General features: G+C 37.8%; 1 protein-coding gene across 1 annotated transcript in view; it reads right to left on the reverse strand.

Moving 5' to 3' along the window:
• AATF (apoptosis antagonizing transcription factor) overlaps positions 1-25042 on the reverse strand; it is a 96432-nt gene that overhangs the window by 29072 nt on the left and 42318 nt on the right. The window contains exons 9-10 of the mRNA XM_037491863.2: positions 4863-4930; positions 1514-1594 (exon numbers count right to left, since the gene is read on the reverse strand). Of these exons, the coding sequence (XP_037347760.1) occupies positions 1514-1594; positions 4863-4930 (149 nt within the window). The remainder of the gene's footprint in view (positions 1-1513; positions 1595-4862; positions 4931-25042) is intronic.

The raw sequence follows: 25042 nt of genomic DNA on the forward strand, positions 1-25042 counted from the left end.
TGCAGCCTCATAAAGCTATAATTATCAAAGCACAGTATTGGAGAAAAATCTGATTTCAAAATTCAAGAATAAAGTCAATTATGAAGTACTATTAGTAACATTCTTTTTTACACCCTTGCAGGGTGGGGTAGAGATGAGACAAGTACAAAGAGCATGTTCATGAGTAAGCAAATGAATGGACCCTAGAGAAGACTGACCCTGTCTTAAAATACGAATGTGGGCAATAAGGACAGCAGTAACAGCAATAAATGTATGTATACAATGCTCACATGTATACTGGCACACAGAGTGGCACACAGGTTTACTTATTCGCCACAACTACCCTACAAATCTGATACTATTATCATCTCTATCTTACAGGTGTAGAAACTAACACCGAGTTGAAGGGTCCTGCCCAAAGTAACTATTACTCAATATCAAAACTGGGATTCAAATTCAGGCCACTGACTCATCAAGTCCATGTTCTTTGCCATTAAAATAAAAATGAACCCAGAAAAGAATGAAGATTTGGAAAGATTTTATTGCATGAAAAAAGTTAAATAAATTATATCAATGTAACCTCAGATTTAAGAAAGAGACTCTAAATCAAAAGATGATAAAAAGCCATTTTGACCACTGCAAAATTAAAGAAAAAGCAACATGTCCTGATGAGTTTTGTTAAATAAATACTATGACAGATTAATTAAAGTAGTTGTAAAAATCTGCTTCTCTGAAGAACTTTAAAAATGAGAAAGATCCACATTTGTCTAAAGGCAATTTTGATGACAGGAAGGTTCTAATAAAGAGGTGGGATTAGCTGTCTGCCTAAAACTCCCTAACACAATGAATTTAAGGTTTTATTCAATATGCACCTGAATTACAAGCAGAATCTTTGACAGTGAGGTTTTGTCCGATGCTATGTAACACTTAAACACACACACAATAACATACACACAGACTCTAAATCTAAAAACCTAGAAGGTTAATTCCTACTCCTGCTCCTTCTTTTGCATACTTATAAAACTACTTAAGAGTTGAGGGTTTTTCCTTCATTCAGAAATTTGTTTTCTCATAAAAAGTGTATTTCTCATCTCATTTAAGCAGATTAATGTTCCCTGAAACTTTTCATTTGTATCTTTTAGCATACCATGTATATATGTATTGCATCCTGAAAATGGACCAGTATAACTCTATTCTAAATAAGATAGCAAAATGAAATTTTTGTATTGTTCTACAGAAATCACTTTTTAAAATTAAGACAGTTCAACTATCTTACCTTGTTTTGTCACTATTTGTCTTTCAGAGAACAGGTATGGTCTAACCCAAGCAGTCACAACAGTAAAACAAAAAATAACTAAAACAGTATTTCCATGTTAGAGTAAGAAAAACTGAATTTCAAGAAAGTCTCAAATATTGTTTTAGTTATTATTCTGTTCCTTAAGAACAGAATCATCTGAATAGAAGAATGGCATTATAACCAAAATAAAAGAGAAAAAACATATCAGACTAAAACTATTCCAAAAAAGTAACTCACCGAAGTTTCCTTCCTTTGCTGGCTTTTCTATCTACTTTCTTGTGGATTTTGCTTCGTAACTTCTGGATTGCAAGCCACTGCCTGGGAAATTCACAAGAAATGTTATACAACATCACTAACAGAAACAGTTATACATATTGACAAATTGGAATTTTTCTTACTTACAACCCTGCACAAAGAAACCATCAACCCACATCTAGTTCCTCAAAATAGTGAAGAACCAAAGTGACTAATCAATTGAAGAAGATTTGTGCAGTGGTGAAAAAATAACTGGCAGCAAGGGAAATTCTACAGCAAATTTGGTTAACAATGCTCCTTAGTATTTGGCGTTGCTGTGACAAGCACTAAATCTAGTAGTCTGTAGGAAAACCCATCAAACTGAGTGCTGCTCCGGATTGCTTTTAATGTCTTAGGGGGGCAGCATGTTGTATAACTACTGCTGCAACTGCTGTTTGAAAACATGAATTATTTAAATTCAGTTTTCTCTTGGTTAATACCCAAGTCCTTTTTCTTGTTTTTTCCATTTTTTTGTTGATTTTTTAAACTATTTACTATTGATGCCACTTTTTGTGGTCATTCATTTAATCTGTAATGCTACAGACGTGTTGCTAAAAAGGTAAAATCTTAATAATTAACTACTTATCACACCTAAGAAAATTTGCAATAATCCTTCACTATCAGATATTAAGTCTTCAAATTTTCCAGTGTCTCAATATTTTCAAAAAAATTTAAGATTTAAAAAAATTTTATTTGTGCATATAAGAGCTGGGGTATAGACTGGAGGTGTGTAGGGAGGCGGGGGGAGGAGGTGAGAGGATTCTCCAGAGATAGAGTGGGAGCAGAACAGGCAGACTGACTGAAATATACTGCTGAGGGGAGCAACAGGAAGAGGTCTGCTGTGTCATGTGGGTTAGTTCCCTGGCTAGGGATCGAATTCCTGTTGCAGTGGCTGCTGATAGCTTCACAGTGCTGAGACTTAACCCCTTGCACCACCAGAGAGGCCCCTCAAAAATTTTTTATTGGAGGGCCTCCTTGGTGGTGCAGGGGGTTAAGCACCACACTATGAAGCAATCCACAGCACGAGTTCAATCCCCCTGGTCAGAAAGCAACCCACATGGCGAGGCGTGCCTCTCCTGTCTCGCCCGCTGCTCCCCTCAGCAGTGGATTTCGGTCAGTCTGCCTGTTCTGCTCCCCACTCTGTCTCTGGTGAGACCTCTCACCCCCCACATCTCTGGCCTGTACCCCAGCTCTTGTATGCATGGATAAATAAACCTTTAAAAAATTTTTTTTGATTGGAGTCACATTGGTTTATAACATTACATGTTTCAGGTGTACAGCATTATAAACTGACATCTGTATATTCTTCATCATGATCACCACTAAAAGTCTAGTTTCCATCCATACATAGCTTTGACACCCTTTACCCATTTCACCCCCGTAGACCCCACAACCCCTGTGGCAACCACCAATTTATTCTCAGATAGTCTCAATGTGACAACTGGTTTGTTTGAATCAGGATCCAAACAAGACTCACATATGCTGCAGTCATTTTAAATTGAAAGGTATTAATTTTTCAAATAAAGGATACCAGGAGAAGAAAAACTTCATAAATTGCTCATATGAAAAATGTAAAAAAAGGAGAAATAGCAGCAGCTAGTCATCTTACCTGACTTACACAATGAAAATTCAACATCAGGGGGAAAAAAAAATCTAGGGAAATCCAATTACTGTAATCTTAATATAATCTTAATTACCATAATCTATTTTATTGTAAAGTCAGATAAATGTACAATATAATCACCACTTAAATGCAATTTGCTCTATCACATTAAATTTATAGAGAACAGCTCTCCATAGCATTCCACGGATACACAAAATATCAACAATATCCTATCCTAAAATTCAAATGCTTTACTCAAATAAAATTATTTCATCAACACAAATTTTTCATTGCTTTCTCAAAATGCCGCTCTGCCCAGAATCCCACTCTGGCACTTGCAGCTTTTGTTTCCTTTCAGGCTTTTGCAAATTATGGCTCATGGCTATTTAAATGTACACTATTCATTAGGTAGCACTCTAAATGCCCTTTTTATTTTCCAACCACAGGATGAAGCATACACACAAGAGCCTTCCTTCACTACTTTACATTCTACCCTGACATCTGGGTAATGCTGCCACGTTCCATTTCTAATTGTGCTGAAGCTTTTACTGAAGGGGTGGAGGTCTAAATTAGGGCAGACTCTAACAAAGCAGATTCGACTACAAGCAAGGAACCTGTTGTGCACATTCTGACAGCTGAGAGCACACATGTGGGTGGCTGTTTTTTATCCAATGGTCAGAATTGATACAGATACAATCACAACCCGAACCAGAGAGCAAAGAGCCTAAAAGGACTTTTGAGAAACAAACCCTAACATACACACACACTCACACACACACACACACACACACACATATACACACTTACATGCTTTGTAATTTTAATAGATGCTTATAATTACATTTAAAGCAATGTAGGGTAAAAATCAACAAACAACTATGAACCAGAGGCATTCTATGGAGGGTGGAGGGTGGGGAGGGGAGGGATTGGGGTCAAAATAAGGGGGTTGCAATTGTATGGGGAATATACAAATAAAATTTATTTAAAAAAAAAAAAAGAACAGAAACTTCTGTGTAGAAACTGGAACCCCAAAGGTAAGGGACTTGGCTAAGGCCCAGGCTTTGAAAATATAACTTGAAGAGAGTGAGTCCAAATCTTGTACATCCTAGTGTGTCTGTACCCTGTTTCCATAGCTGAAAGGTAAATATCTAGATATTGGAGACCTATCTTCTAGGTGGATGAGCAATTAGATGTGTCAAGTCCCAGAGTCCTCATCTATAGATGTGCTGTGGTTTTCAAACTATGCTCTGTGGTACCCTAGGGTTTCCTGGGGAGGGCAAGAGGCTAGCTCTCCATTTACCAACCTCTCCCATTAGACCAGCTCTGTTTTTGATTACTGTTTTTAAGGGATAACAATTAAGATTTGCTTTGGAAAAAATGGACTTGCTATCTAAGTTATTGTCTGGCTTTCAAAAATTCTATGTCCAGTTTTTGTTCCCTAAGGCTGGTTCAATGAATACAAAATACAATGAATACTTAATAAATTTTATTGGCCAAGAAAAAAAAAAAAGCAATGTAGAGTAAACAACTCGGATTTCCATAACTTTGTCTTTCTAACTCTTGTTATCCTGCTTAACTTTTATATTGATAGGGCCAATCACTGCCTTGGAGGCAGAATTAAGGGAACTCAAAGAGAGAAAATGTTATATATAGGCTGCTTGCAGGAACAAAAAGTAGCATCTACATTACCTTCCCATGGCCACCTGGTCATTGGGATCCAAGGAACTTGTCTTCCGTTCTATGAGTTCTCGAAGGAGCTGTGAGAGGGAAAGAAAAGCAAATGATTTATTATCATCTCCCAGCACCACCTGACTTCAAAAAGGGCACAGTAGGAATTTTGAATGGCACAGTGACAGCTCTAAAACTACAATCAATAAGGGACAACAGAGTGGCAAGAGTGTGACTGAATTCCCATTAACCCTTTCATATTTATATATCTGTAAAATGGTGGCTACAGCAATAGCTGAGAACAGAAGTCCATTTGGAAGACTTATTGTACTGCAGTTCATTTCAAATGGATCAATGAGTGTGCAACATTCCCTTCATTGTTTTTATGATTAGTTTTGTCCACCTCATCGATATCAATGGAGAATCTTTAAAAGGTCAGGTGGGAAAGTCTCTGTGGCAAAAAGGAAAATGCATCAGCTTCTTACCAATAGGAAAATGGTACATGGTTAACTTCTGACCTATAACCTCCAGTAGTAAGAAAAGTCTTCCTCAGGCAAAAGCCTTTATTATATATAATTAAAAGTGTGAACTTCATCCTCTTGCTTTCCATAGCTGGTATTCTACCATATATACTATAAATGACACCCACACATTCACATCCACGATTTTGAGTGGGAACCTAAAGAAAGTCCTATGTGCATACTGCAGAGACATGACTGAGAAGCAGTTTCATGCCACACAATTAACTCCATGGGAACTCTAAATTACTCTTCTACTCTTCTCTTAATCCCAGGTAGTTCACTACATGCAACTGAAGTCTCTATCTGTATCTTTCACATAGACTTAAGGATCTGCACTGGATCTTAAAGTCCAAGGTAAAAAGAGGCAATGAATTTAAGTGTTAAACATTAACGGAGAATTTTACATTACAACGATAAAACTAGATATTTCTCCTCTCCAACTGCTATATGCAGGGAAATCACAGCAAAGGTTAAAATTCCAAATATCTTTTGAGAGAAATCTAAGGGAAGACACTAAAAATAAACTAGTTCTTGCTAATCATCCATCAATAATACAGGTTTGACTTCAAAACTTGTTTCTTCCCCCAAAAATAATTATTTTGTAGGTAAGGCATGTAGCAATATAGATATTTCACCAAGTTAAATAGCCAAAGTCTGTGGGAGGATAGAGAAGGAGTAATAAATTCCATGAAAGTGGTTCACTCTCTAATTTTCATTTGTTTATGTAAGTAGGCATGGGAAGAAGTAAAAACAAATGAATAAAAATATTCATTTCCATAGAAGATGAATCTTTATTGGAAAAAGGAAAGGAAGAATATCAATTAAAATTTAAAAACCTCCTGTGATAATTTTTTCATTTGCTTATTTTGGACATTATTACTATAACAATTATGTTTAAAAATGTGGGGGACCAGAGGCCACTGGTTTATTATCACTAGAAAACAGCAAGCTATTTCTCTACCCTGTTTATCTGATTGATTCCCAACATCTTTCTGGCAGCCAATCTATCAGTTTATCTCTCCTACTTCATCACAGTCACTTCTGGCAGCTAAATACAAGATCCAAATCCAGTGTTACACAGACATACGACACAGTAAACCTATGTAACACTGCTATTCTGTAAACAGCTGCCCTAAAGGCTAAGCAAAAATGGGATTCTGGTTCCTAGTCAATATTCTGTCAAAAGCAAGGTTGAGAGGAGAGAAGGGGGAAAGTTTAATGATAATTTTTTTCCCACGAAGAGCAAGAAAATGAAAGAGAAAGAAAAAAATAAGAGAAATGAAAATAACAGACTGCCTGCCTTTCACTGCCCTTAGCTTAGTCCAGCGACATAAGAAACTACAACCGTCCCTGGTTTTCCTAATCATCTCTGATCCCTTGAGACTGGGAGCAAGTGCTATGGTGCCACACAACTGCAGTTTATCTATCACGTGGGCAGAGATCTCAATTCAAAACCCAAGTTGGTACAGGATTTACACTCAAGCATCCTGTGTCTTTTACAAATTCTGGGTCACATTTTCACTACCCAAGTACCCTGGATAGCTATTCTTAGTCATTCATGATCAGGAAGATGGCTTTACTGGTCTATTTGGCTAAGTCTAGTTTATTCACTCCAATGTTTCAGAAAATCCTGCTGCATACAAAGTAGGAATAAGAAAGCAGCAAGAAAACACAAGTAAACAAATATTCCCATGACTATTGCTATTTCCCACAGCTATCATTAAGGTTTAAATTTGATAAAGAAAACTGCTTTCCAAAAAGTTGCTGAAAAGTAAAGCATTGGGGAGCCTCCCTGGTGGCACAGGGAATAAAGTCTCAGTGCTGTCAAGCTATCGCCAACCAGCCACTGTGGCATGAGTTCAACCCCCAGCCAGGGAGCTATCACAAGGCACCACAGACCTCTCCTGTCTCACCCATTGCTCCCCTCAGCAGTGTATTTCAGTAAATTTGCCTGTTCTGCTCCCCACTCTGTTTCTGGTGAATACTGTCACCCCACCCCTGTACTTCTTGTCTTCACTCCAATTCTTGTATGCATGAATAAATAAAAAGAAATCTTAAAAAAAAAAAATGAAGCTTTGGGGATATCGGTGAAGATTTTATTTTGCAGCTCAGTTATATTTTTAGCTTAATTTTATGAAAAACTTTTCCATTAAAACTCAGGTTTCTGTTATGGTTATTGGAGCTTTTTATTTAGATGATGACAGTATTTGTAATTTTCTATGTAACTTGGAAAATGTAGAGATGTATGAAATATTTTTGTTCTAGTCTGATATAATTCCCCCAGAGAGTAAATTAAAAAAGATTTCATTTTCTCTAGATCTCAGAGAAAATCATAGAAATAGCTACATTTCCAGGTAAGTCAACAAACACCTACTTAACAAGGGACCCGAAGAAAAGCACTATTCAGCTTCTAATCGGCATTTACAATACTTTACCCAGAAAAATGTATCCCAAGATCAGTTAAAAATGGCAGATCAGACACATTAGTTCATCTCTTCTCCCTTCTCAACTCCTCTGATAGACAGTTGAAGAATAAATGTAATAACCCACAAGAAAGAGGAGAAAGGGAATGCTAATAAGTTCACATTTTCATAAATTTTTCAAAGACAGTCAGGAGGAGGAGTAAAAGGAAGTTACACCCAAGTTCCCAGAGGGAATAAAGGTGAGGGTGGAGCTAATTAGGCTTACAGAATTCCCATGAGGATGAGATCTGGGAGAGGCAGTTACTGTGAAGTCTACTGGTAGAGAAGGGAGAGGCAAAACCACTGGGTCTTCTCCATTATTTCACACAGCCAAGTGACTAACCCCCACCATCACCTCGACTCAGGGATAAAGGTAGTGTGGAACCAAGCTTAGCCAAGGTTTCGCCATTTTGTATATCCTCCACTTTGATATGTTAGTCCTTGTACAGCTGCACTCCGGAGATAGTTTCAACAGTCACAACCCTCACTCCACTTGGTGACAAAAAAGCAGAACACCCCAGCCACCAATGAGGGCAGTCCTATCCATAAATGGGACAGCATCTCTAGCTGTCCAATCAGTTTGAAACTGTAACCGCGTGCGCCAAAATGCCTTTGTAGTAGCCAATGAGTAATTGCCAGCTTGTTTCAAAATTCGCGCCTGCTTATGACCCTATTTAAGATCCCTGCTTCCTCTGTTCGGGGCTCTCGCTATCTGCTACTGTGTTGGTAGGTGCCGTGAGCCCGGACTCGAGTCTGTAATAAACTCCCTTTTGTGTTTGCATCTGCTGTCTTTAGATTCTTGGAGGCTATGCTCACCAAGTCTGCTGATCTTGGGCACAACAGTAGTTTTATTCTCTGGAAAAAATCAAGTGACAGAAGCTCCAGACTGAGGGATAAGAGGTAGAGAAGGCTGGGATGAAGTACAAGGGAAAGGCTCTACGATATTTCTGGGCCCTTCTGCCTCCTTCCTCTACCTCATACACAAAATGATAGCACCCAGATATAAAATGTCCTAAGTAAGAGAGCAGAGGAGTCTTTTCTAGAAAAACTAAATGGTTAATTTTCCCATTCCCCAGAAAAATGTGATTTCCAAGTTCTGACATTTGAGAATACTCTAACCAAAGGTTAGTTCACAGCATAATTATCTTTAACATAGCCAAAAAAAAAAAAAAAAGAAAAGAAAACTCTGCCCCGGTTTCAGAGATGCTTTTTAAGGTCTTACTCTTAAAAATGAAGAGACAGTAGAGGATCACCCAGCAGATCTTAAGTCTCAAAAATTGACCAAAACAAAGAGAAAAAAGGGGTACCCAGGGAAAACAATTCAGAGAAGAAACCTTGAAAAGAAAGAAAAAATAACTACAGTGGACACCCTTAGACAAGAGACACTTCCACAGACTAAGATGCTAAGAGAAAAGAATAAAACAAGAAATTAGCATAAATATTTTTAAATTTCAATAAAACTGTAAATGTACAAAAACTTTCTCAGATATAAAAATAATAAGGCAAAAAGATAACATCCTCTTCCTACTTATATATGAAATGAAAAAAAAAATAGAAAACAATCTAGAATGTCAAACATGTGACAAAGTCTGGGAGAAAATTACAAGAAACAATAACAAAAATTTCCCCAAATTGAAAGACAGCAATGAACCTACAAAGACCTAGTACAATGAATGAAAAACGGCTGTTTTCCAAGACACATCAACATGAAATGTAAAGAGAAGATCCTAAATAGTAAGAGGAGAAAAATAGGTCACATATAAAGAGGATCACCACATGTCCTAGTTTACCCCAGAGTCCTAGTTTATACCCCTCGTCCTAGTATTTTTTCAGGCTAGCACCTCAAGTGCTCCAGTTTTGACAATAAATTATCTAGTCATCCTACACATTAAGGAATGAATATCTAAATGGTATTAGCTATCTCAACAGCAATAAGCAGATACCAGATGACAGCAGAGCAATGTGTTCAAAATTTTGAGAAAAATGACTTCTGACCTTAAATTCCAGAACTAAGTATGAGAGTTAATGACATTTTCACACACGCAGGGGCTCAAAAATTTACTTTACCCACTCTCTTTCATAAGAAGATAGGCTTCAGTAAAAGGAAAGCATATATTGATAGCAAGAAGGAGAAAGACAAGAGATGTCAGAAAATAGGTCGAACTTATGAACGAAGCAAAGATTTAAGTCCTAGGACTTCAGAAGGCTCAGGTCCACTGGGCAGCCCTTCCAGAAAGGAACAGCATAGATGGGGCTCCAAGAGTGGGGGAGGGGGAGGGAGATGGCAAGCCTTTTTATATATTCAAAGCAGCTGGAGTTCATGGGAAAAAAGGAAAACATACCTAGAAATTAAGCAAATCTCTTAAAACAGGTATTATTAAACAAACTTGTAAGAACACATAATCACAGTACATTACGAACAACATTTTGTCATAATACTGTATGCACTAGCTTGTTTTCACAAAACTGTGACTAAAATATACCAGGGAATGGAGGACTGAATTGGAGGGGGGGTGGCAGGGGTGAAGGGTTATAGGAGAGCTAGGGCCCCACTGCCATGGAAAGTCAAGAGATGATTTTCAAGGGGTTAAGCAAAGCACTGTGAAGTTATCCACAGCCTCTGAAGCCAGGGAGCAACCCACATGGCGCAGCAGACGTCTCCCATCTCGCACGCTGCTCCCCTCAGCAGTATATTTCAGTCAGTCTGCCTGCTCTGTTTCCCCAAGCTGTTTCTGGTGAATCCTCCCACCACCCCTCACCCCAGCACCTCTGGCCTGTACACCAGTTCTTGTATGCATGAATAAATAAATCTTTTTAAAAAAAGATGATTTCATAAATGACCAAAATTCATAAACAGTAGTATAACACACTAAAAACATGCAAATAACCAGAAGTAAGCCCAAAGTATGAAAATTTTTTACCCTCTAAGATTTCTCAGCATCATCACATTTTGACATTTTCTAGGTAATAGAGAACCCAAGAAAAATTTATCAATAATTATTTAGCAATGTTCAGAGGAACAAGTGGTGCTATTTCTGAAAATCTTCCCTGCTGCAAACTCCCACTGAGAAATTTTATAGTTTCTACAGGGAAAAAAAGGGCTGGAGGGTCAAGGGTATATTGATTAAAGCCCTTGGGAATATTTTTCTGTTCCCCAAAATAAAACACAGCAATACACTAGAGAAAATACCAATAACATTTATTTTGATTTGCTGCAGACAATGTCAAGTAATTGTTAACGGTCTTATTGAGATAAAATTCACTTAGCACACAATTCACCTACTCGAAATGTAATTCAATTTATTTTTGTAAATTAAGAGTTGTACAATCATGACCGTATTTTCATCCCTCTTAAAAGAAACCCCATACCTAAGCTATAGGTCTCATCCTAGTATTGCCATGCCACATATTCCCAGAGCCTTAAGCAACCACTAATCATTCTAACTTTATAGGTAAGTCCATTACGAATATTTTTTTATAAACAGCACCATACAACACATGGTCTCTATGACTGCCTTTTTTACTTAAAATGTTTACAAGGTCCATCCACGTTGCAGCATATGTCAGTACTTCACTTTTAAAGCCAAAAAATATTGTTGCATGGATGTACCATTTTTGTTTATCCACTCATCAGTTGAGGGACATCTGGGTTGTTTTCACTTTGTGGCTATTACAAATAGCACTGCTGTGGACATTCATTACATGTTTTTTTTTTTTTTTTAACAATTTAATTATTTATGCATACAAGAACTGGGGTACAGGCCAGAGGTGTGGGGGGTGAGAGGATTCACCAGAGACAGAGTGGGGAAAAAAGCAGGCAGACTGACTGAAATATACTGCTGAGGAGAGGTCTGCTGAGCCATGTGGGTAGCTCCCTGGCCGGGGATCGAACTTGTGCTGCAGTGGCTGTGGATAGCTTCATAGGTTGCATCTTAACCCCCTGCACTATCAAGGAGGCCTCGTTACATGTTTTGTTTGGACATTTGCTTGAATTTTTCTCACCTAGAATGGAATTGCTAGTTATATGGCAACTGTGTCTAACATTTTGAGGAACTAATAGACTACTTTCCAAAGCAGTTCTACCACTTTACACTCCCATCCCACCAGCAGTGCTGGAGGGTATTTTTTTTCCTCCCCATCCTGTTCACATTAGGATTGCATGACTGATCATGGTCATCCCAGTGAATGTGGAGTATTGATATGGTTTTGACTTTCATTTCCCTGATGGCTAATGCAGTCGAGTATCTTCTGATGTTAACGGGTCATTTGTATCTTCTTTGAAGAAATGTCTATCCAGGTGCTTTGTCCTTTCTTTTAATTAAATTGTCCTTATTTTTGAGTCATAAGAGTTCTTTGTATATTGGAGATGCTAGTTTCTTATCTAACCCACACTGTGAGTTGTCTTTTCACTTTTTTAGTGTTTTGTTTTTTTTTTTAAGATTTATTTATTTATACAAGCACAGGGCTACAGGCCAGAGGCGCAGGAGGGTGAGAGAATCCACCAGAGACAGAGCAGGGAACAGAACAGGCAGAAGGACCGAAATACTGCTGAGGGGAGTAGAAGGCAAGACAGGAGAGGTCTGCCACACCAGGTGGGAATCTCCCTGGCCGTCCAGGAATGGAACCGGCGCCGCAGAGGCTGCGGACAACCTCACAGCGCTGCGCTCAACCCACTGAGCCACCGGGAAGGCCCTCTTTTCACTTTCTTGATGGTACCTTTGCAGCAAAAAAGTTCTAAAATGTTATGTAGTCCAATTTATTCTTTTGTGCTGTATTTAGAAACCATTGCTTAGTCCAAGGTCATGAAGATTTACTCCTATGTTTCAGCTAAGAATATTTATAGATTTTTAGCTCGTATATTCAGTTCTATTTTGAGTTAGCTTTTGTGTATAGTGTGAGGTAGGGGTTCAAATTCATTATTTTGGATGTGGATATTCAATTGTACAGTTTGTTGAAAAAACTATTCTTTTCCTCAGTACATTGCTTTGGCACTCTCATCAAAAAGTCAAACAAGTTTTAAAGCAATTGGTCTTATAGCACAGTCCCTGGCTTTCTGAATTTGTGATAGTTATTGATTCCCACTTCTCAAACATCCATGGTTCATAGGCACAGATGCCTGAGGTGGAAAAAAGCTTAAGGCAACTCTATTTAACTTACTTAGTGTGAGTTAGGATTTTTCAACTCCTTTGCCAATATGTATAGAGCACGTGAAAGAAGTCCAGTAAATGCCTCTTAACATGTGTTTCAGTCCCTCTCTCATTGATATACAAAAGCAGACTCACAGGCTTTGAGGTTTACTCTTCCTTCAGCTTCCTCTAGCTCCCACAGGAATTCTTAGTGAAAACATATCTATTTCTGTTCTGCCTCCTGCTTTACTGCCTTTTTTGCTCTCATCTCTCCAATCTTTCAAATTATCCCCAAAAGGTGTCACTTGCAATTTTTATATGCTATTTTTGAAGCATACACAAAAAATAAATCCATATATACTATAATTTCAAATAGTTGCAAAGGTATTACTGTACATGCCTATAGTATAAAATTGCTGTAAAATGACCTATTCTTGGTAGGTAACTATTTTTCTGTTTCTTTTCCAATGTCCACTCATTCCTCAACCAACTCTATACCACCTAATATTTCTACCTCCATTATTCTACTGAAACAACTCTTGCTAAGGTCTCAAGATCTCCAGGGCTAATGGACATCTGTCACGACTCATCCTATTAGACTTTTTGAAACAGCAAGTGATTCTAGCCATTCTCATCTTCCTAAAACTCGCTTTTCTTGACATCTTTGAGGCAATTCTCTGGTTTTATTTCATATTCAGCCAGCTCCTCGACCCAGACCTTACATGATGATATTCTGTAAGACAGTTCCAAGTTTTCTTTTCTTCTCACTCCACATGCTTTCCCCAAGTTTCATCCTATTCTCAAAGCTTCAATGACTTAAGAGTCTTGCATACATGAGAAGGACTTTTTCAAAATAGGCAATAATAAATTGGAGTAAAGTAATTTTCGCTTTTATCATTTACATGTTACTTGAACAACTAACTGCTATTCCCTTTCCATGACCTGCAACTATCTCTACCATTCTTTGATCACACAATTCCCTCTACCAAGGAACGCCCTCCCAATCTCAACCTATCTAAAATCCCTTTTTTCCCTCCTTTTTAAAAAAAAAAAGATTTATTTATTTATTCATGCATACAAGAACTGGGGTACAGGGCAGAGGTGTGGGGAGTGAGAGGATTCACCAGAGATTGAGTGGAGAACAGAACAAGCAGACTGACTGAAATATACTGCTGAGGGGAGAAGCCGATGAGTCAGGAAAGGTCTGCTGTGCCATGTGGGTCATCTCCCTGGCTGGGGAATCGAATTCATGCTGCAGTGGCTTCAGATAGCTTCATAGTGCTGAATCTTAACCCCCTGGGCCACCAGGAAAACCCCTAAAATCCTATTATCCTTCTCGGAAGTCCAAGATTAAACATCCGCTCCTTCTCTCTGCAGTTTTCTCTAATTCCCCAAAACGATTAAGAATCTCTGTCTTCTGATTTCGATAATGCAACTTCACCAAGCACTGTGGCTGTTTATGCTTATGTCATCTCCTTTACTTGGTTAGTTCTTAGGGGCAGGATATACTCTGAATCAAATCTCACCTCCCACAGAATTCTGCACACTGCCTTGCACACAGTGATTTTTCAATAATATTTCTAAAATGAAAGAGTTAAGCAGGAAGCACTTTTCTAGCGCTTGTGTTCAAGGATGAAAAGCATTTAACTTCTACTACAGCAAGTGTGATATACACAAGAATAATAACATGGGAAAGAAAGGAGAGACGTCAGGCTGTGGGAACAAAATCCCATATCTTACTATTGAAGTTACAAATAACCCACCTTTGATTACCAAAATAAGAAAATGTACAGGTAGAGGATACCACTGGAAAAGTCAGCCTAATTCTGCCTCACTGCCTTTGGACTTTATGGATTTGATTAGTTTTTCCACTTTCTGATTCAGCATTGGATCAGGCCTCCATTCCGGAGCCGGAGCTAAGGCTTGTGATTTGGAGAATATGATAAATTCAATTGCTGAATAAAGCAACACTGTTTCCTCTGCACAAGTTCTGAAATATTTCAAAGGCCATAATATTTCACTAGGCATGGCCATTTGGGCTAAAATTTATTAGTCAAAATAGAAAACTTTTTCATCAGACCCCATATATTCCAATAGGCATGATATATAGTGCCTTCCAATGTCTAATTATTAACTAGAAGTGTAAGTAAATCACTATCAGTATTAGGTCTGATGTGTAAAGACAGAGTAAGAACTAAGCGATTAAATGCTGAGACTCTTTTTGTCATTTAATTTTTCCTTTCTTTTTCCCATAAATGAAAAGAATTTTACAAGGACTGAGTGACTACTTTGACCAATCTCTCTAATCCATACCCACAGTAACAAGGTATGGAGAATGCTATTGTTTAGAATTTCTAATAGTCCCGTCATCAGACAGATATCGTGGTGTGAATCCCCTGCAACTCCCCATCTATAATAAAGGTGGGAGAGGGTTATATATCTTTTGACACTAGCTCAATTACAGACTGTTTCTGGGCATCCTTTGGCAGTGTTTCTTTTAATGGCACCATACAATATATCATTGGTATTGAAAGAATAAAGAGGAAGTCATTTGGGACAAGAGATTTTACTCAAAAGGATGCACAAGAAAGGAATCAAAAAGATAGTACTAACTTACATTCTGCAATTATGTCCTATAAGAATTCAAAGCCCTGCTGAAAGAACCCACTGCCTGTCTGCCTAGCACTCTCCCCTAGCATTCAGGGTCCAATAACTTTTAAGCCCCACTAGAATCAATAACCCATTCATCTTGCCACATTTTCAGCATCCCTCCTCCTCTCCTTACATGCTCACTTCTCCCCTTACTCACAGACCCTTGGGATAATCACCCCTGGTATACAACCACAATTCCTTCGCATGCTGTCCCTTTGTCATATGGACCCATAATCCCTTGGGAACGGAAGTGTCATGGGATTCTGAATTTTTATGATTTTAAGATGGTAGTAAAGTGTATATACCAGAGAGGCCCCAGCAGATTCGGGGGCACCATCCCAAAGACATGTTATTTCTTCAATAAAATATGTGATTTTCCCACTAAGTGGCATAAAGAAAACTTAAAAATCATTTCATGATTGTTCAGATCATGTGTTGCCACCACAATAGTTTGCCAAACTTACTAAAACAAATCAACCAAAAACTGTGAGTTTTCAGAACTTTCCTGATTTCAGAATTGCAGATGAGATTATATACCTGTATTTCCTTTACAAAACCCACAAACTATGTTAAATCTCAGTACATGTGTCTATGTAGCTGAATTAGCTATACAAAAAGACAAGACTGTGATTTGATCTTACTTCAAAATCATTACCAGTAAGCTTATTTGGGATTTTAGTGCCACCTGAGAATTCTACTACCATTTCCTCATCCATTCACTCTTACATTCTGTCTTAGGTGACTTTGCCACACCTTTTCTTCTTTCAGATCTCCAATTTCTGCTATATCTTCTCTCCTGGCTTCTTAATTGATAAAATAAAAGCACTTAGACAAAAACTTGCACATGCTCCCACCCTATGTCTACTGACAACTGTGTCCATCCAACTCTGATGGATCAACTATTCATCACTCCATATCCTCTCTACTTGCATAAACCACCCCTCCTAACCAGTGCATACTCACCAGCAATTCTCACCTCTTTCCTGAAATATCCATTTTCCACTCTCTACTGGATCATTTCCATCAGCATACAAAGTACATCTATCTTAAAGCAAAACAACTCTCCCAATCCTTCAAGCTACAGCTTCATTTCTCTACTCTCACCTCCTTGAGAGTTGTCTATATACACCATCTCTAAATTTTTCCCTTTCATTCTCTCTTTAACCCAGTGGCTCACTCTACCAAAGAAATTTTTGTCAACAACAACATGATTTCCATGTTGCTAAAGCCAAGGGTCAATCTCAGTCCTTACTACTATCTGCAACTGCAACATGAATTCAATCCCCAGCCAGGGAGGTGACCCACATGGCACAGCAGATCTCTCCTGACTCGCCTGCTGCTACCCTCAGCAGTTTATTTCAGTCAATCCGCCTGTTCTGTTCCCCATTCTGTCTCTGATGAATCCGCTCACTCCCCCCCGCCCCGACACACACACACCTCTGGCCTGTACCCCAGTTCTTGTATGCATACAATCTTTAAAAAAAAAGATTTATTTATTTATTTTTATAAGCACTGGGTACAGTCAGAAACGCGGGAGGGTGAGAAAATTCACCAGAGCCAGAGCGGGGAACAGAACAGGCAGACCGACGGAATATTCACTGCTGAGGGGAGCAGCAGGCGCGGCAGGAGAGGTCTGTGCGCCATGGTGGGACCCTCGCCAACAGCTGGGGATCAAACTGGTGCTGCAGAGGCTGTGGGCAGTTTTGCAGCCCAGCGCTCAACCTCTGCGCCACCAGGGGAGGCCCAAATAAATAAATCTTAAAAAAAAAAAATTTATTCAGATATAATCCACATATTATGCAATTCATTAATTTTAATTGAATGAGTCAATACTTTTATATATTCATAGTTGTACAACCATCACCATAACCAATTTTAGAATATTTTCATCACTCCAAAAAGAAACCCTTTACCCCTTAGTTGTCACTCCCATTTCACCCCCCGCACCTCCAGTCTAAGACACTACTAGTCCAGTCCACTTTTTGCTCTACAGATGAGTCTAAATCTGAACATTTCATCTAAAAGGACTAAATCTGTGGTATTTTGCAACTCCAACGTGGCATGTTTTTGAGGTCCATTAATGTTGTAGAAAACACCAGTACTTCATTCCTTTTTGTGGTTGAGTAATATTCTATTGTATGAACACACCACATTTTGTTCATCCATTTATCAGTTGAGGGACATTTGGGATGTTACTTTTGTGGCTATTAATAATGCTGTGGGGCCTCCCCAGTGGCGCAGCGGTTGGGCACTGGGTTGTGAGGCTGCCTGCGGCCTCCACAGCGCCAGTTCGAGCCCCGGCAACCGGTGAGGGTCCCACATGGCGCGCAGGCCTCTCCTGCTGCCCGCTGCTCCCCTCAGCAGTGTACTTCGGTCCTTCTGCCTGCTCTGCTCTCCGCTCTGACTCTGGTGAGTTCTCTCACCCTCCAGCGCTTCTGACTATGCCCAGTGCTTACATAAATAAATAAAAAAATCTTTAAAAAAAAAAAAAAGAATAATGCTGTGAATGTTTACATAGGAGGTGTGTGTGTGTGCTCACACACATGTGCACACATGTGTACAATTGTTTTCATTTCTCTTGGATATACCCCAAATGGTGAAACTGCTGCTAGGTCATATGGTAACTCGATATTAATGTTTTGAGGAACTGTCAAGTGTTTTCCACAGAGGCTGGAACAATATATATTCCCATCAGAACGTATGAGAGTTTCAAACTCTCCATATCCTCACCAACACTTATTATCTTTTTGATTAGATACAGCCTAGTGGTATGAAGTTCTATTCATTGTAGCTTTGATTTGTATTTCCCTAAAAACTAATGGTGCTGAACATCTTTTCCTACGCTTACTGGTCATTTACACATCTCCTTTGGAGAAATGTTTACTCAATTCCCATACTATTTTAATTGTGGTGTTCATCTATTATTACTGTGTTGTACATTTTAAAAAATATATTCTAGATACCAGTCCCCTTTCAGGTATATTATTTGCAAATATTTTCTCTCATTTTGTTGGTATTTCACACTTCCTTTATTGTACCTTTTGCAGCACAAAATCTATTTCAACAAAGTCCAATTTAATCTATCTTTTTTGTTGTTGTTGCTTATGTTTTTATTGTTGTATCTAATAAAAGCATTTCCTAACCAAAAATCATGAAAATTTACTGTTTTGTTTCTTCTAAAAGCTTTATGATTTTAGCTTTTATATGTAAGCATATGATGACTTATTTTGAGTTAATTTTTGTGTAGGCATAAGGGGAAGACGTCAACTTCATTTTTTTTAACATTTTTTAAAAAAAAATCTATAGGTGTCCCAAAACTATTCACCGAAGAGACTGTTCTCTCCCCCACTGAACTGCCTTGGCATCACTGCTGAAAAATCAACTGACCATACATGTAAAGATTTATTTCTGGACTCTTGATTGTATTTCATTGCACTATATGTCTAACCTTATTTCAGTTCCACAATATCTTGATTATTGTACGTTGTAGTAAATTTGATTGTTATGGCAATCCAGGATCCCTTACATGTCCATATGAAAATTAGGATCAGCTTGTCAATTTCTGTAAAAAAGGCAGCTGGGATTTTGGTAGGGATTGTGGTGAATCTGTAGATCAACTTAGGAAGTATTATCTTAATATTAAAACTTCTAATCCATGAACATGGGATGGCTTTCCGATTATTTAGGTCCTTTTAGATTTCTTTCAGCAATGTTTAGTTTGCAGTGTACAAGTCTTTTACATCTGTGTTTAAGTTTGTTTCCAGGTATTTTACTCTTATGGATGCTATTGTAAGTAGAATTGTCTTCTTAATTTCCTTTTCAGATTGATCGCTGCTGTTATACAGAAACACAATTGAATGCTGAAACACAACTGAATGCTGTAGTACAATTGAATGTATTACAACTTTGCCAAATTCACTAACTCCAGTAGTTTTTAGTCACTTCTTTAGGCTCTCTCTTCCTTTAGACTCTTTATTCCCCCTTACACCTCAGTGGTTGCTCCTCTCAGTGCTGGGTACTGGTCCCTCCTCATTTCCCAACCTGTAATGCTTAAGGACTCAAGCTTTGAATCTATTTTTCTCTCTAGCTTCAATCCTTAGGTGATCTCATTTAGTTTCAGTTGTTAAATACAATCTATATGCAGATGGCTCTCAAATTCATAACTTTAGTCCAGATCTTCCCACAAACTCTAAAATTTATGTTTAACTATCTTTTCAACAATTCCATATGAATGTTTCAGAGGTATCCTAAATTTAATATAACTAATTAGGAATCAAAATAATTAAAGCCAACACAGGTCCATGAGGGGAAAAATTGATATAGCCAAAACTGTGTTCCAGATTTTTCCTGCAAACTCGTTTCTCTCACAGTTTTTCCCCATCTAGTAAATAGAAACTTTGCCCTTCCAATTTGTCGAGTCAAAAACCTTAAAGTCATCCTGGGCTCCTCTTCACAGCCCACATACAATCCATCAGCAAATCCTGTCAGCTCAACTTTCAACATAAATTCAGAATCCAACCACCTCTCAGCACTCCCTCCAAAATAACCCTATAGTTTATTCTCAACACAGCCATTTCAATGATTCTTTTAAAATATTAGCCCAATCATGTTTCTCCTCGGCTGGAAATCCTCTAGTGCTATCCTATCTCAGTCTCAGTAAAAGTCCAGGCTTACAATGGCTTGCAAGGGTCCTACAGTACCTGGTACCCATTACCTCTCTGATCTTCTCTCCTATCACACTCTTTTTCTTGCCTACTCCATCCCAGTGACACTGATCTCCTTGGTTTTCCTAGAACATGCTAATTTCTCTTGTGCCTCAGAGTCTTTGCATTTGATATTCCCTTTGCCCCCAACACTCTTTCCCTAGAAACCTGTACTGCCTTCAAGTCTCTGCTTAAATACGCCTTATCCTCTGAACATCCTCTATTAAAATACTAACCCATTTCATCCCTGCCCTAGTATTCCCTTCACCAATCATTCTCTGCTGCACTGTTGTATTTCTGTTTCTAAGCTAGAATGAATTTTCACAAGGGGACTGAACTGTTTTTTTCCAGGTCCTAATAAAGCTCCAACAGAACTTTCTGTGATGATGGAAAAGGTCTGTATTTACACTGTCCAATACAGTGGTCACTAACAGTTGTGACTTTCAGTTGAAAAAGAACTAGTATAACTGAGGAACTGCATTTTAAAATTTATTCTAACTAATTAAAATTTAAAAATAGCTGTGTGGTTAGTTGCTACTGGTATGGACAGCACAGCCTAGAACAATAGTTACTCAGTATATACAGAGAAGTACTCAAATATTTATTGAATGAACAAAAGGAAGAAAGAAACCTGGACACTTCTCCCTAACTTGATATATAAATTTCAAAAATATACAAAATAGGCTATAGCAAAATGAATCAGCAAATACCCATTAACAACCTGAAGGTTCTTCTAACCTGAAATTAAGTTTCCAGGGATCCTGGGCTCCCAGTCTGGCTTCTACAATAACTATTTCTTGGAGATAGAGTTATAAATAAAATATTAACAAGCTTTCATATCTAATAGCATCTCTTAGGGTCTTTTACAGGTTACAGAAAAATAGCTTGAGGGAGAAATCAGTAGCTAATGAATGCTTGAGGCATATTTGTGATAAGACAAATCTAGATAACTACATGTATATTTGTATATCAAGGACCTATGTTTGTCATTTACTTCCTCTAGGCTCCAGTTTGTAAAAAACATTTTGGACTTTATGGTCCCCAATGATGCTCTCTAAGCAGAAAGCAATTATTTTCTACTTTGGACCCACAATACACATACATTTTTAAAAGATGTTTATTAGCTTCCTTTTTCTATGCTCAATCATTTTCCTTACAATTTACTTTGAGGAGCTATACAATGAATATGATTTAATACCAAGACACCATGTCTATACAGGTAGATTCTCCATTTCTTAAGGAGTGTCAGATTCTTCACCTGGAGCTACTAAAATACTACTGGAATCCTGTGTTTAATTTTTAGTCAGTTGACATTGCGCTTCTTAGTACAGAAAAGGCAGAAATTTTGGCTGCCCATATTTGCCTTGTAAATTCTCAAGGTACCATTTGTGTTTGAAAAGTTTCTTCAATAGCTCTAAGCCAATTTTATCTCTGTCCTAGACAGTTTCACAAAATGTACTTCATTTGAGGCTTTGTTCTGAGGTTTTACCTTTGTTTAAAGGACTAAAAGTACTAACACCATGCTTTCATGTTTTATAAAGCAAGGAAATGCGGGTCAGTCATGTGTACCTTGCCTTGACACTGGTGTTTGATGAAATTTCTGGACCTTGCATCTAAAATGTGGCTTTTGACCTCCTGTTCTTGCAACTGCCACAATAGTGAATCTATACCAGCAATCAAATGCCAATATTGATAGGTATTTGGATCTAAGCATGGACAAACAATAGCAGAACAGAAGCTAAAATAAGTCACAAAGTACCTACAGATGGTACACAAAATAATTTTCTAATTATTAAAAGTGAGAGTTAATTGGACATTGGTATTTGGTTTGAGGTGTTTTTAAAAAAAAAAAAAACAAAAAAAAAAAAAAAAAAAAACCTTTACTATGCCTCAAAAAGCCTGATTAATTCAGGCCTCCCTGGTGGTGCAATGGGTTAACACACAACCTATGAAGCTACCCGCAGCCACTGCAGCATGAGTTTGATCTCTGGCCAGGGAGCTACCCACATGGTGCAGCAGACCTCTTCTGACTTGCCCACTGCTCCCCTCAGCAGTGTATTTCAGTCAGTCTGCCTGTTCTGTTCCCCACTCTGTCTCTGGTGAATCCTCTCACCCCCTATACCTCTAGCCTGTACCCCAGTTCTTGTATGCATAAATAAATAAATCTTAAAAAAAGAAAAACCTGATTAATTCTCAGCTATATCTTTAACTACAATTTCATTTTTCAAACTTATGTAATGTTTCTTAAAAGTCTGATAAGCTTATTAAACATTAGGTACATCTCATATAGCAAAATTTAAAGGTAAAACTAAAAGCCCCGAACAAAAGGTATCTGTTTTCTAACAACTGATTAAAAGGAGTAGGTTGAATTCAAACTTTCAAACATGTCATTAACCATAAATTGAACCACGGAAAAATACATGTCAACAGTAAGAACAGTGTAATGTTATTATAGTAGGAATAGGCTTGAGACATCTCTTAATCACACTAAGATCTAAATGCATACAATTAAAGCCACCACATCAACTGTCCACATTAATCACTCACCAATTTAATTAAGGTAAACCATCTTGTCAGAAAGCTTGCCTCTTCTCCATTTCTTAACATTATTGACTTTTAATAGTTCAGTGAATTAGTAATTACTTGTTTATGGCATTATCAAGTGTCTTGGATACAAAAGGCCAGCATGTGGCAAGGTCAGTTATAGACATGTCCTGATGGCAAATAAAGGAGAAATTTAACCCATCGAAGTAGTCATCAAAAGAGCAAAACCTATTATGCCTTTCTCCAGACACTCCTGGTTAAATTCAAAGTGACAGGACAAACCAGATCAAAACTAAACAGAGCTAGAAGCAACATACAAAACCCTAATGAATCTTTAGAAATCCAGGTATTGATCTGTCAATACCTAAGCTCAATTAGTTCTTTCAGGACAAAATATCTCATGAGGTGACAAGAAACTAGTCTTGGGGTCTAAGATATGAAAGAATAAAACCAGTCAGTTTATATAGCTTATTGCTAAATGCAGCCATATCTCAATATAGGGGTCTTATAAGGATTAAATAAAGATCTACATCAAGTACCTATCTACTTATTCCAGCACTTGGCACATAACTGGTGTTCAGTAAATGTTAGTCCTTCATTCAATTTTTCAAGAACTTGAGCTTATCAAGTCAAAGATCAACTGATGGTTAAAAAAAGCAAATCAAATCAGAAGAAAAACTTAAAATGGTAACACAGAAAACACATCTTGAAAGAAACTAAAGTTAAAAAATTGCAAATGGGATCATGAAACTGGAAAACAGATACTGAAAACACTTCTGAAGGGCTTATCCTTCATCATCAGTTGTAATCTTCATGTCTTATGAAATTATCTTTAGAGATGAGCTTTGACAAGAAATAGGCCAAATGCAAACTAATTCCATTTGAGAGTAAAACTGCAATGCTTTCAGCAGGTGAAGTCCCTGGTAATCTTCACCACTGAGCATACTTCAAGTTTCCAGCAATTCTGATTTCCAAACAAACCAGTAATACAACTATGAAGCTAATGTCTTCATTAGAATTGTTAAGTAACAGTTCAATTGTTAAGTAACTGTTCACCTTCTAAGGAAAAAAAAAATTACTTTCTTACATACATATTCCAGTTCTAGGAACATGAACCTTATTTACAAACTAAAACTGTAATGCTATAGTGAAGTCTTTATGTGGCACAAGAGTTTTTAAGAGGGCCTCCCTAGTGGCGCAAGGGGTTAAGTCTCAGCACTATGAAGCTATCAGCAGCCACTGCAGTATGAGTTTGATCCCAGGCCAAGGAGCTACCCACATGGCAGAGCAGACCTCTCCTGTCTCGCTCACTGCTCCCCTCAGCAGTGTATTTCAGTCAATCTGCCTGTTCTGCTCCCCACTCTGTCTCTGGTGAATCCTCTAACCTCCCTTCTCCTCTTCTTCCACACCTCTGGCCTATACCCCAGCTCTTGTATGCAAAAATAAATAAAATAAATCTTTAAAAAAGTCTTTAAGAAATGAAGTATAGGAAGAATGAGACTTGGTCTAAAAAGTCTTGAAATCAAGTACTAGATGTTGCTATTTACTATATGACTTTCAGGAAGTTACTTTCTCAGGAATTCAGTTTCTTATAAAGTTCCTTTCAATTTCAAAAGTTATATATTTATAATATCTGATACTCTTCAGTGCCTCTTTCACACACATATACACAAACCTTTATTGAATAATACAAACATTTTTAAAGTTGTAGTAGCTTAAGGCTCATTATGAAACAAAGAGAATGAGAGTGTAAATGTGTATGGGGTGGGCATTGGGTGTTCTGACCCTGAACATCACTCTAAGTAGTCAGAGCATTTACACAGCCTCATGACACCTGAATTAACCAAGTAAGCCTTTAAACCCTCACAATGAAACATTAAAATTCAATGTGGCTATAATCTCTTCCTTACAAAACATGGACCCAAAGAGTCTGGCTTCAAGTATGGTTTAAAAAAAAAAAAAAAAAAGACAAAATGTATTATATTCACCACCCAGCTCTTCCACATGACCACATTAAGAAAAACACACTCACACACACACACAAATGAAAACTCACAGTCCCATTGTAATATATTGTACCACTTCTGAATACAACACTTAGCTCAGGCTTACTATTCTGACAAATAAAGGAAAGCACTTTATGAAGCCAATTTAATTGGGAGGTGACAGAAAACATACAACCATTTTCTTTAG

This window comes from Talpa occidentalis, unplaced genomic scaffold (assembly GCF_014898055.3).
Source record: "Talpa occidentalis isolate TD23 unplaced genomic scaffold, MPIMG_talOcc4v2.1 talOcc4.7, whole genome shotgun sequence".
Lineage (NCBI taxonomy): Eukaryota > Metazoa > Chordata > Mammalia > Eulipotyphla > Talpidae > Talpa > Talpa occidentalis.